General features: G+C 36.3%; 2 protein-coding genes across 5 annotated transcripts in view; both read left to right on the top strand.

The window, feature by feature from the left end:
• The window catches only part of NRXN3 (neurexin 3), a 1138093-nt gene that overhangs the window by 1078234 nt on the left and 46414 nt on the right, over nucleotides 1–13445 (top strand). For 3 of the 4 annotated variants that reach the window (XM_059689087.1, XM_059689077.1, XM_059689066.1), the window contains one exon: nucleotides 5801–5879. In XM_059689087.1, coding sequence (XP_059545070.1) covers nucleotides 5801–5879 — 79 coding nt within the window. Of the gene's footprint in view, nucleotides 1–5800; nucleotides 5889–13445 lie in introns of all 4 variants that reach the window. The other variant, XM_059689096.1, reaches the window with a different exon arrangement.
• LOC132215614 (alpha-ketoglutarate dehydrogenase component 4) lies at nucleotides 10003–10484 on the top strand. Its single transcript, XM_059664132.1, has one exon. The coding sequence runs from the start codon at nucleotides 10045–10047 to the stop codon at nucleotides 10354–10356; it is 312 nt and encodes a 103-aa protein (XP_059520115.1). The 5' UTR covers nucleotides 10003–10044; the 3' UTR covers nucleotides 10357–10484.

The following is a 13445-nucleotide window of genomic DNA, read 5'->3' as shown; positions in this document are numbered from 1 at the left end:
TGTCACTATAAATGTCTGCACCCTTAGTTATTATGAGAACTAAAAAAGTTAATATGCATTAATTTCTTAGCGCAAAGCCTGAATATAGCAAATGTCTAATAAGTGGTAAATGTTATTAGTAGGCATGGTTCTAGATAAGTAATTCATATATCTTTTTCTTCTCAAGAGTACTAACTACTCTTTTTCTCTAAGGAATTATGAGTAATCACAAAAAATGATTGTGATTTTGTAAAAATGCACCCACACAGCCTAAGATTGCTACTTTTATAAATTATTAGCATATTAGCTGTTTTATTGCATTTAAATATATTTTTATTGTTGATAGCATTACATATATCTCCCATTAACCCCCCCACTCCCCCTTCCTCCCAGCCTCTACCCTCCCAGGTCTTCACTACCCTATTGCCCATGTCCATGGGCTATGCATATCTATATATATAAAAGCCTAAGTGACTGGCCAAATGGCCGACTGGTAGCTATGACATGCAATGATCACCAGGGGGCAGACGCTCAACACAGGAGCTGCTGAGCTGTGGTGACTTGGCAGCTGCAGTTCTCTGGTGATGCACCCAGAACCAGAGAGGAGGGAGCCTGATTCTGGGGTGCATCACCCAAGAACCACCCTCTCGCAATCTGGGACCCCTCAGGGGATGTCGGAGAGCTGGTTTCAGCCTGATCCCCACAGGCCAGGCCAAGGGACCCACCAGTGCATGAATCCATGCACTGGGCCTCTAGTGAGTATGTAAGTTCTTTGGATTATCTCTTCTCATCCACCACTACCACATCAAAGTATGTCAGTCTGGTCCAGGCCTCTCTGCTTCAGGTCGTATTTTGTTGGTCAATTCATTTTGTTCATTAGATTCCACAAATAAGTGAGATCATATGTCTTTTTCAGTTTGGCTTATTTCACTTAGCATAATATTTTCCAGGTCCATCCATGCTGTCCCAAAGGTTAAAAGATCCTTCCTTTTTACAGCTGCATAGTATTCCGTAGTGTAAATGTCCCACCGTGTTTTTTGTTTGTTTGTTTGTTTTTTATCCATTCATCTACTGATGGGCACTTGGGCTGTTTCTAAATCTTAGCTATCTATATATATAAAAGCCTAAGCGACCGTTATGACTGAACAACCAGAATGACCAGTCACTATGACATGAACTGACCACCAGGGGGCAGATGCTCAGTGTGTTCCCACAGCCAACCTCCCCCAGTTCCCCTCCCCCAACTGGCTGGCAAACCTCCTGCAGCCCTCTCCCCTACCCTCCCACCCTATCCGGCAGGTCCTGGCTGGCAGCTCGCAAGTCCCAACCAGCCAAGCCCTGATCAGGACTGGGTGAGATGGCCCTGATAGGCTCTGATTGCTGGCCAGGCCTAGAAACCCCAACCAGGCATGAATTTAGTGCACCGGGCCTCTAGTTATAAATAATGCTGCTATGAACATAGGGTGCATACATTCTTTCTGATTGGTATTTGGGGGTTATTAGCATATATTCCTAGAAGTGGGATCTTCTTTAAAGACAAAAGTCTGTAGTTCTGTTCTACTCATAATAATTGTATCCCGAGACCTTGTGTATCTGCTATATTATACCAGCCATGGAATCAATAATCAAAGAAGTATGCCTTTTCTTCCAAGGTTCGGGGTCAGAACCTGCATTTACTTATGTTTGTGGAAGGGCACAGATAAGAATACTAAAAGGCACTAAAGGAAGGCCGGGGGTATTCCCAGGGTAATTTTGAATCAACTTGTCATTACTTTTGGATATGATCCTAAGTGCATATCCCAAAACCTTGGTTTGTACTTGTTGAGTTTTTTATGTGACAGGAACAAAATTGGAAAATAAATAAATAATAAATCCTTAAATATAATATTCTTAATCCTGAGTTCTTTGCAAACCAAAGTTTGTTGCTCCTGACAGAATGAGTTTTTCTGAAACTGCAGTGTTCTGGGCCTGCATGTTAGTATTGGGAGCCAGCTTCTCCAGATAAACCAACATTGGTTATAGTGATGTTGGTCAAGGAGGGAGTGAGATATGTGTAATTGCTTTGAGAGTCTCATTGGCTGGGGCTGTAAATAATGATGATGAAGTTTGAGGGACAGATAAGAGGGGCTGAGTTCACCTAAGGCCTATACCTAATGTCTTGATATAGAGCCATTGGAAAGAAATCAAATATCATTTTTTTATCTAGCTCTCCTACCATCTTCATGAGTATATACTTTTTATCATTCTTCATGGCCAATGCATTGTTTTTATTGATTGATTGATCTATTGATTGATTGAGTTAGTTTTAGCTAGTATTGCTTGAGCATGCACCATATGCCAGGAATAAAGCTTCACTTTAAAAAATATATGTTTTTATATATTTCAGAGAGAGGAAGGGAGAGGGAGAGATAAAAACATCAATGATGAGAATCATTGATCGGCTGCCTCCTGCATGCCCCCTACTTGGGATCAAGCCCACAACCTTGGCATGGGCCCTAACCAGGAATCTAACCTCTACCTCCTGGTTCATGGATCAATGCTCACCCACTCACACACCAACCAGGCTAGAACTTCACTTTTAAACATTACACTTAAATTAATACCCAACCAATAATGAGACTCTCTGTTTATCCCAATTTACTGATTTAAAAAAAAAATTGAGGGTTGGAGAGGGAAATAACTTGATTTCCCAGGTTACCAACTGAAAGTGTAGTAGAAAGTCAGGCTTGCTCTTACCACCATCTAATAGTCTCCCTCTCATTAAACCTTCAAGTCTAGCCACTATTTGTCAGAACTGCTGGTAAATGTGCCTCTCTTGCCTGGGAGAAATATTGCATTTATCCATATTCATAGAGAAGACCAGCAGAAAAGAAATCTCTGGGAAGTGGGGCCCAGAGACAGTGAACTGGGGAGAAAGGGAGCAAGAACATGGAAGAGCATATGCATGGGGTCTACATGGGCGGTAGGGGCCAATTTTGGGGACAGGAGTTGAGATGGTAATGGGGAAGGAGAGTGTAGCTATGTACAATGTTATCCAAACCACAGGGGAGAAAACTTAGGTAGTATTAGAAGGTGGAGGAGGGAGAAGAAAATAGTAAATATTCTTCAATCTCAGAGTCTAGCACTTTTCTTGAAAAAAAAATTCATCATTTCTTTGGCCAATAAAAATTAAGATCAATTTATTAGAAGTACGTTGAAGATTCTACTAATATTATGTTAATGTTTATAGTGGGGTTGTTTTATTTGTTTGTTTGGTTGGTTTCGGTTGGAATCATGCATTGTTTTCATACAGTTGCTCAATGACCTTTTTATACCCTGGCCTTCCGTTCTTGAGATGTGCTCACTAGATTGTCATTAACTCATCAGGTTTCACTCATTTCCAGGGACCAAAGCTAGTTAGGCAGTACATGGGCTATTTTGTAAGGTCCTTATAATTAAGTCACTAACAATTAATTTCCAATTGATTATACCATAGCAGTGTATTCTCAACCACTTTTTCATTACCACCCTCTACGGAGTTTTTTTGATACATTTTTTTTCCCTAATTGCCCTTATCTTATAAAATTTTAATGCCACAGATATACTGTATATTTATTTAAGTACTATGGGCTGTTGGTAGGTCATAAACCCTTGTTACATCTAAGATCTGCTCCCTTCACCCAAAACAATCGTTGCTTCCTTGGAGGAGGTATCACCCCAGGAGATAATGCATCCTTTAGAAAGATCTAATAGTGATTGTGGCCCTTCCAAAAATAGTGTCTATTGCCTTCTGCGTGTGTACAGTTAGCATTTATTCCCTTGCCATCTCCCTTGCCTAAATACCCCATTGTGGACCTGCATGAGGCCTCCAGCGGGAACCTCCAGGGGAGTAAACTGGCCTTTTCCCTAAAGGAAATATGGGGCTCCAGGACACAACTGACAGCATCAGTTGCTGGAAATGAAATGCACACTTCAATAGCATTTAACTGAGAAAAAAAAGTATGTTTGAAAATTATCCTTCTATTACTTTATGGAAGAGCAGGGGTAGAAGTATCTGCCTGTCAGATGTAGAATAAAGATCAATAACATGGGTTAAGGCACCTCTCTGCCACCGTCAGTTAAGTGAAATCAATGACCAAATGTGTTTTTTCTACTGTTCATTCCTGTGCCCAATAATTTTATGCCTAGTATGTCTATTTCAAAAAAGGTGTTGGCTGGGAATACGAAGCATATGGGTATTTGGTTGCTAGAACTGCCCTAAGTAAAGTACCTCAGACTGGGTGGCTTAAACAACAGAAATTTATTTTCTTATAGTTCTAGAAGCTAGAAGTCCAAAGTCACAGTGTCAGCTGAGTTACTTTTTTGGGGGGGCGGGGGCGGGGGGAGATACTTTGTCGTTGGCTTGTAGATGGCTGTCTTTTCCTTGTGCCTTTACATCGTTACCCCTCTTGGTGTGTCTGTGTCCTAGTCTCATCTTTTGATAAGGGCACTTGTCATATTGGATTAGGCTTACCCAATGACCTCATTTTAGCTTTATTACCTCTTTAAAGACCTAACCTCAAAATATCAGTTACATTCTGAAGTGTGGGAACTAGAATGTCCACATAGGAATTTGAGGGGACACAATTGAGGGGAGCAAGAATAAAATTTATCTATTCAAATCCTCACTGTATTTCTTACTAGCTGTGTGTCCCTCAGCAACTTACTTAGTCTCTTTGAACTTCAGTTGTCTTTAAAAGTATAATAATTATGTCTGTCTCAAAGAATTGTTGTAAAAATTATGTTGAATTAATAATAACTCTAATTAATAAGTATGCATACAAGTCTTGTGCAGCATCTAGCTTATAATTGCCTTTGCTCTTGAATATGGATTCAGACTTCAGTGCATTAGGAATAATATCAGCAAACTAGTATATACTCTATTTGTATATTGCCCTATGTACATAGTAGGACAAAAATGTGTTTCTTTATATAAGATGTATAGATTAGTTAATTAACTTAACAGTATTTCTTGTGCATGTACCAGGCACACAAAGAAGTCTTCTCATCTATTATGTAGCAAGAGTCCTTCTTAACTGGCCATACCCACAGCCCCTATATTTCTCCCAGCAGATTCCCTGCAATCGGAGAGTTTCTCTGGATCCAATAGAAAAACAAATGGTCTCAAGTTGAATTACTATTATTGCGACAAGAGATTATCTTCTCTCCAGAAACAGCCTTACCTATGTCGAGAGACAGTCGTTTGGTATCTCTCTGCTGGTCCACATTACTAATTCAGCTAATTGCAGCAATTACACAAAGACATTGCTGCTAGCTAGGGAAGCTTTTATCCTGTTCCTGAACAGACTGCATTCCACAACGTTCATTAATTATGCCAGCCTATCGATTCACAACCACCAAATCATACACTCAACACCACACACCATATGCATTTAAAATCCTCTCAAAGCTGTAGCGCATTTCTGGGCTGGCTTGTACTCTTGTATTGCCCACCCTTTGCAATAGCCCATTTCCTGCCCATCTGATTCTCAGAATTGAAACTAAAGTCAGAATAAAGTCAGGCTGCACCATATGATGGTGTGGGTTAGGGATGAATCTCCTAGAACCACTTTGGGTCACTCAGCTTCACATTAAGACCCACACAAATTGTCCAGGTCCAAAGCCATTCCAAGCTACAGGGGAGAAAAATTCTGCATCCTACAGCGTGCCCTCTTAGAGAAGTGAAACAGTAATAATGATAGAGGCAGGCCACTGTGATAAGTTGTCTATGCTTTTGTTCATTGGTTTCCTTATCTCTCTCTCCTCTCTCTTCCCCCTACCTCTTATTTTTTTACATGAACAGCCAACATCAGATGACCTTGTATCATCTGCTGAATGTTCAAGCGATGATGAAGACTTTGTTGAATGTGAACCGAGTACAGGTAGGTTAGGTCAGTCTTGTTTTGCTTGCTTTATTTTTTCATTTGCAAAAAACAATACATACATATATGTGAATAGACATGTGTTGTATAGATATTATAGTGTGTTAATGTGTGTGTATTTCCCATATCTATATATGTATAAACATACATATATAAATATAAATGTGTAATCTAAAGCATCAAATCCCATGGAAGGAGTAACAAGGTCCCAGGGAAATTTAAAGTCAGTTCCTTGATAAAGAAAAATCCATGGTATTCAACCTAACTTTGAGCAATCCAACACCCAGATTGACCCTGGGAACAGCAAATGCATAGCGGCCAGTGGCAGCTATGAAATTGACAGGGTGGGGTAGAGGCATGAAGGCCTATAGTGGAATGACATAAAAAAAATTATCAACCCAAAGTGGAGCTGTAATGATCATTTAAACCTCATGAATTGTTCTGAGCCTAAGTGGCAAACAAAACAAAACCAAAAAAACAGAAACATTTTCCATGGGATTTCAACAGCAGTTCACATGGTATTATATTTATACTAATTTTGTTCATTGGGTGTTTTAGAGAATTTGTGCAGCAATAGAGCAAACACAAAATTAGTACCAAGCAATGCCATGTCAATGCTGAGATGCTTCAAAATGTATTCGCTGTGCTGAAGTCCAGAGGACTTTGGCAATTAGGAGCTTCTGTGTGTTCCCCATTTGCACCCAAATACATTTTGATGTTTTATAGCCTTTCTTTAGAGTGAGCTTTATATGATATAATGTCCAGTAGGTAACTGTAGTCCCTGACTATTTCCTATCAACTTTCCCAAGTCATCTGTTTTGAGACTTGCTCTAAGTTAAACATTTATATATATATGTATAATAGAGAACAGATATCATCGAATTTCTGTGTATGTTTAAAAGAATTAAAAGCTGGAGTTGGGTTAGGATCTTATTTCTGCAAAAGCTAAGAGAAATAAATAGAATTTTCTAATTGATTCTTTGGGTTGCTTTAATTTTTCCCCTTTCCTTTTTTTTTAAAAACGCAAGCCAGTAAACATTTTATTTTGCTAATTCTAGAGAAATTTAAGCTTCATGAAGAAATAATATAGCAGAAGTAAAAATATATCTGTTACCCAAAATGATTTAAAAGTTTTCACATTTTGTGGAAGCCTGACTGCTGGTGACTTGCAAGTGGCTTTGGATCCAGGAAGTTCTGTGGGTGCCTGTCCTTAGCATGACTAGGGACATAACACTATGGGGGGCCTTTTCACTTTGAAGTGTGATCTGTTCCCTTTTGTGTGGGAGAAAAGTAAATGTGATCTGGTTAGTCAGATATTTTTTCAAATTATTGTGTAATTATCTCAATGTATTAAGTGAGGTTTTAACTCTAGAGGGTATTAATGTAAGGGAAGTAAGTCAGACAGAGAAAGAAATATACAATATGGTTTCACTTATCTGTGGAATCTAACACCAAACCAACCAAACAAACAAACAAACCGAAACAAACACAGACTCATAGAAACACAGACCAAGGAGATGTTTGGCAGAGGGGATGGATGAAAAAAGGTGAAGGGGAATATAGTCTAATATTGTGATAAATCTGAAGAATGATAGATGATTCCTAGAATTACTAAGGTGATCACATTGTAAGGTATAAAAATGTCAAATCGGTATATCATACACCTGAAACTAATATAACTAATATATTTTTTATATCAACTATACTAAAATATAATAAAAAATGGCAGATACACTTAATCTATACCGGAACTTATACACCAAGTGCTTATTCATTAATTCATTCAGTCATTCATTTAATAAATATTTCTTAGCACTTAGGAAGGATACAATGCATCTCTAGATTTGAGTCCTTACTGTTCTAATAATTCTCATAAATGAACTGTTGGGGAAAAAGAGAACAAGGAGCTTTACCATCTAAATTACCTCGCCAACAAATACATTTTGTGTACATTAGTCATGTACTAGGTATTAGGGATTCACATATGAATATGGCAAGATCCCCATATTAACTGATTCATGATCAATAGTTACCTAATCACGTTTATTCTTTCTCTGGTTTTCTTGCTTTTATAGCAGTGATATTTATATACATATACATACACAAACATGTTTCTCAAATCCATAGGTTTTAAGTCTTCATATAAAAACTGAGGCTTGATCATTTTGAGATATTACTGCCACCTTCGCCTTCTACCTCCCCCTACCCCACATAGTCATCTCCATATCAACCTCTCTAATAACACAGGGTCTTTTCCAGATCTCAGATTCACAACTTGTACAGCTCCCAGGTGTAATTATATGTTGCCATTTGATATTGAACATGAACAGCTCCAAACTTGAGTGGCAGCAAACGAAGTCCATTGGCCTTTTAGTGGTTGCACAGGTGTTTCTGCTGATTCAAAGGCAGAGGACAGAATTCAATGCCAGTAATTTCTTTAGTAATATAATTACATTGGGTGTGTGGGGGGACTAAAGCAGTGTTTAAACAATCTGTTCTGTTCTGCAAGGGAGTAGGGGAAGGGTATATAAATAAATCAGGTGACAGGATGCCAACCCTGAAGTAGCTAACATGCGCTCTAAGACACAGCTATTGATTTCCCTTGCCTGGGATCATTCAACTCATCACATTTGAAGGATGAGCATTTCTTCTTTCTAATTTTATTTACTCCATAAAGTACTCCTGGTAAGTGATTCAGAGACAGAGGGACATTTGTCAGAGGCAAAGTCCTTAGGGGAAGGGGATAGATATTCCTATTGATGTGCAAGTTTTGCTCTGGGACCAGATTAACACTGATGAAGGTTATAGAGCACAGATCTATCGAGCACTTTTTGGTATTATATGGGAAATATTTCCATAGCCTTCACATTTTCAAAAAATGGAGATTAAAATCTAGAAACAATTAAACAGTTGTTTTTGGGGCTAGTTTTTGCAGTACCTAGAGAGAAGGATTTCATTTACTGCCCATGCAACAACAGGTAATGGTGACAGTTACATAATTTTGACATAGTTAATCTTGAACTTCCATATGAATAATGAGATTACAATTCTGACTTTAAACAACCTAATTCACTACCTCACTTTCTAAAATGTTACTCTTTGCCGTGCTCGATATTTGATGGAAATACACTAAATTTGGCTAATTACCTAGGCCTTGCTCAATTTTACTTAACATTACCTTGTCTTCTCTCATTGTACTAGCAAGTGTATGATTTTCTAGCTACCTCAGTTATAAGGCATTTAGCTTCTATAAGTTCTTTTCTGATTGAAATCCACTAGAAGTTCTTGCTCTTCATAAATTTGGGCAGTTTAGTATGTGCTAATTCAACAACTTTTACTTTCAGGTGGGCATCACATTTTAAATGAAATTAGTTTTCTTACTTAATTTTCTTTAAGTTAAAATTGGCCTTAAAGCTGCTGATTTTAAGTCAGAAGCAAGCAATTGCTTTTCATGTCAAAAGCCCTCTTTGGCACTCAAATTTGGTGTAGCTCAGTAAAATGATGTTTAGAGACAATGTCAAAGTGTTTGGAGTTTGGTTGATGATAGTTTAGAAACCTTGAAAATTGAATAGATCTCAAATTTTCTCTGAAAAATATGTAAATGAGTTTTTAAAAAACAATACCCTCCTCAAGTTTAGGTTTAGGTCCTAAACCATGACAACAAGACACAGAGTGAAAGCTCAATTAGTATTCATTGATTGAATCTATATGACTCACAAAGTACCTCATAATCTTAAATTCAAATAGGAGATTTGTCATCCATCTGACTTCATTTCCCCTTAATCAGCTAATTAAAACTTACTGAATTATTTAAAATATATAATTTTATATAAGTAAACAAACCCACATGTGTTCAACAAAATGAATTCTCTACTTTCCCTATCCCTTCTACTCCAGGGAACTAGCTCATTTATAATGAGTAAAAGGTAAGATCACAAATTCTTAATATTTGCTTAAAAAACCCAGAATTGAGCCTTTAAAGTATAAAACCATCTGCATCAAATTAAAATATTCAGAAGAATATTAGAATCACTATTTAACTACCTAAAGTTGAGGGTCAGGATTTTAACTTTCCTAATTTATAGAAGTTGAATATGTTTCACACAAAAGAAGTGAGTGTCTACTTAATATTTTAGATTTGTGAAAGCTGCCCTTTCTTGGGGTCATGATGGGCAGCAAGATGGTATCTGCTAGCAGGGTAGTGCAGGTAGTCAAGCCACATACTCCATTAATAAGGTTCCCTAACAGAAGAGATAATCCTAAACCTAATGTATCAGAAGTTTTGAGATCAGCAGGACTACCATCTCACTCTTCTTTAATTTCTCAGCATTCTAAGGGAAGTAAATCATCAGATTGGCTGATACATCAGGGTCCACCAGACACTGCAGAAATAATAAAAATATTACCTCAGAAATATAAAAGGAAACTTGTGTCTCAAGAAGAAGTTGAATATATACAAAGTGGAGGTCCTGAATAATCACTGACACTGTGGCTGCTGTTTGTTCTCAAGCAAAAGAATTGTCTTTACAATAAAGGACTTCCAAAATGACTAATGAGAAATTATACATTAAACAACTTAAATAAATATTCTGTAAAAAAAAGAAATATAGAAAACTTAGATAAACACTTGTATTTCTTAATTTATGTATCTTGGTCAGCTTTTCCACAAGCTAACCTAATTTTTATATACTTTATACTTATTAAAGTACACATTTTAAAAATATTTTAGATTTGTGACTTTGCATATACATGTTTCCTTCCCAACTATACTCTATTGATATTAAATTGTGCAGTAAGCTCATATTTTATTGTCCTTCTTACATATCCAGATTCAACAATAACAAAAATATAGAGCACTTGAGAGAATTCAAATAACCACTAGAAAATAGAATTTTTTCATGAGACTATGGAAGCGAAATAACAATTAAGATATTCAGTAAGTTCACTTTTGTGATCTAAAACAATTCTGAAATAAAGAGAAATTGATGACATTGACTTTCTGTTTCTTCTCTCTCCCTCTCCTATGTTCCTATCCCCAGTGTTTCCATCTTTGGAAATTCAAATATACTCCTAGATTAGCTTTTTTATAATTAGAAATTATCAACTTCCTAAATTTTATATATTTATGGCCTCAAACTCTAAAAGTCCTTGATGGCAGGAGTCACAGAGCAGAGGAAAAATTAAAAAGAAATCCCTTTAACACTTGAGAAATTGACATGGTAATAATTAACAACTATATTGATTCATCCAGCAATTATCCAGGGCTATTTTTTTCCTGGCTGTCAGCTAACTAGGTTTTTCAAGGGACAGCACTTCCACCAGAGGGCAGACAGTAAAAGGAAGTAAAAATGAAACACATTCATCATCAAGAGTACTGTGCTAAACAACTTTTATAACGATTGGATTGATGGGAACGTTTAACTGATGGCAGTAATCTGAGATCACCAAATAATTACTATTTCCACAGTGTTTCTCAGATGTCTTTTTACTCCTCAACTCCAAAGTCCTTACATTTGCATTTGGTGTTATTGTTAGTTTCACTATAATACTCAACCCAATGTGGGTAAAATTTAAATTTAGCGGAACACCAATAGCATCCCCCAATTTGTATTCTCCAGGTGAAACTGGATTCTTAATCTTTATTAGATTGAGATACTCCAGTGAAGTATTTATAATATGAAAATTTGGCACTGAATTGCTTAAAAGTTTGCCAAATCATTCCTGGTTTTATTTGCTGGAACATTGTGGGAAGTGTTAAGACACTGCAATGTTAAGACAGTAATACTTTTCTAACACAGGATAAAAAAAAAATAAAAATAGAGCCTTGTTCTCCAGAATCTTTGGTTAAAAAAAAGTAAATTGCTTTCTAAATATGATGTTTGTAATCTTGTGTGTTTTTCTATAAACACATAAGTGTCTCCAGCAAGCTTGAAGAGTTAGCAACTTGTATGTTTCTATTACAAAGAAAGGTTTATTTTATTTTTTTAATTTTAGAAAAATTTTTTCCAGGTGGAACTCATGATTGGTAATGAGAATCATGTTTAAATGTTATTAGTCAAGTGGCTATTATGGAGTGGCTGTTTGGTGTATAGTAAAATAGTAAATGCTAAATTAAATGTTATATGGATGTTTGAGTATCACAGTGTCCAGAACTTCACCTTGAAGAGCTCAGGGACACTTAAAAACACTTCCAATAAAGTAGTCTGAGAAATGATTTAGCTTTGGAAAGCAGAATGTAAGTAGATGTAACATTTGTTAAAGTAATTAATCAGTATTGGCTGTAGACATTAGTCATTCTTATATTTGATTTATAATATATTTATAATACATGCAAAAGCAAACAGTTGCTCATATATAAGGTCTAGGCTAGATCCAAATTCTTTAATTCCCTTTGCTGATCTATAAATTAATAGAGTATGTTCATTGGCACATGATGTTCCAAATTTGAATGGTAGAGATTCTGTTTTCACTCATTAACCTACTCAGTGATAAATTGTATCACTTCTTAATAACCCAACTCTACCCCAACCCAAACTAATTTTTAAACTATTGGAACAAACATGTGCCCTTTAAATCCCTAATGATAAATCTTTTTGAAAATTGGAGTAATAGTAGAAATATAAGCATAAGAAAGTGTCCTAAGAAGTTGTTATGCAATTATATAATTCATTGCTCAGATTCATGGATTAACCATTATCATATATTCCATAACAAAAATAACAAATCTAATAAAAATAATAAATGAAAAAATTATATATGCTTTCATTTGAAAATTTAATAAATCCCTTATTTATAGAACATTTTTCATTACTACTATGAATTTATTGTCTATTAGGGAGGACAGAAAAGTAAGGGCAATAAAAAAAAAAGAATGGATAGGAAGGGAAGAAACAGTGTAGACAATGACTGGAAATTCCTAGAACATTATCAAAACTCTAAAAAGAGCTCTTTAATTCAGCAAATAGCATACCCCATTCATAGACAAGCAAGAACAATTACAGATGATGCCAGCCAGGGACAGAATTAAGTAACCCCAAACACCATTCTTCTGTATCTTGTTGGGGGTACAGAATTTCTGATTGATTACAGTGGAAGAATTAGAACAGTTCAGTCATAAAGTTTTCTTTGAATCCCATGTAACAGTATGGTCTAGGGCAGTGATGGTGAACCTATGACATGCGTGTCAGAGATGACACGCAAACTCATTTTTTTGTTTGATTTTTCTTTGTTAAATGGCATTTAAATATATAAAATAAATATCAAAAATATAAGTCTTTGTTTTACTATGGTTGCAAATATCAAAAAATTTCTATATGTGACACGGCACCAGAGTTAAGTTAGGGTTTTTCAAAATGCTGACACACCGAGCTCAAAAGGTTCGCCATCACTGGTCTGGGGTCAGGGCTTCTTAGGTAATAGCTTAAGGATGGGCTTGTTGAATTTCAAACTAAACTTGTGAGAACTTCCTGATTTCAAATGCCAGTGCAAGTAGTTGATAAGGAATTAGCTTAATGAAATCATTAAGCAAATCCTTCCTAAAAATGAATAAATAAAGAGGGATTGGGT

Source organism: Myotis daubentonii, chromosome 1, assembly GCF_963259705.1.
Source record: "Myotis daubentonii chromosome 1, mMyoDau2.1, whole genome shotgun sequence".
Classification (NCBI taxonomy): Eukaryota; Metazoa; Chordata; class Mammalia; order Chiroptera; family Vespertilionidae; genus Myotis; species Myotis daubentonii.
Note: the sequence above shows the minus strand (reverse complement) of the source record. Positions and strands in the feature narration are given on the sequence as shown.

Bases quoted from the DNA above. Each gene is read 5' to 3' on its own strand.
- LOC132215614 (XM_059664132.1), top strand. From the start codon at position 10,045: ATGATGGGCAGCAAGATGGTATCTGCTAGCAGGGTAGTGCAGGTAGTC.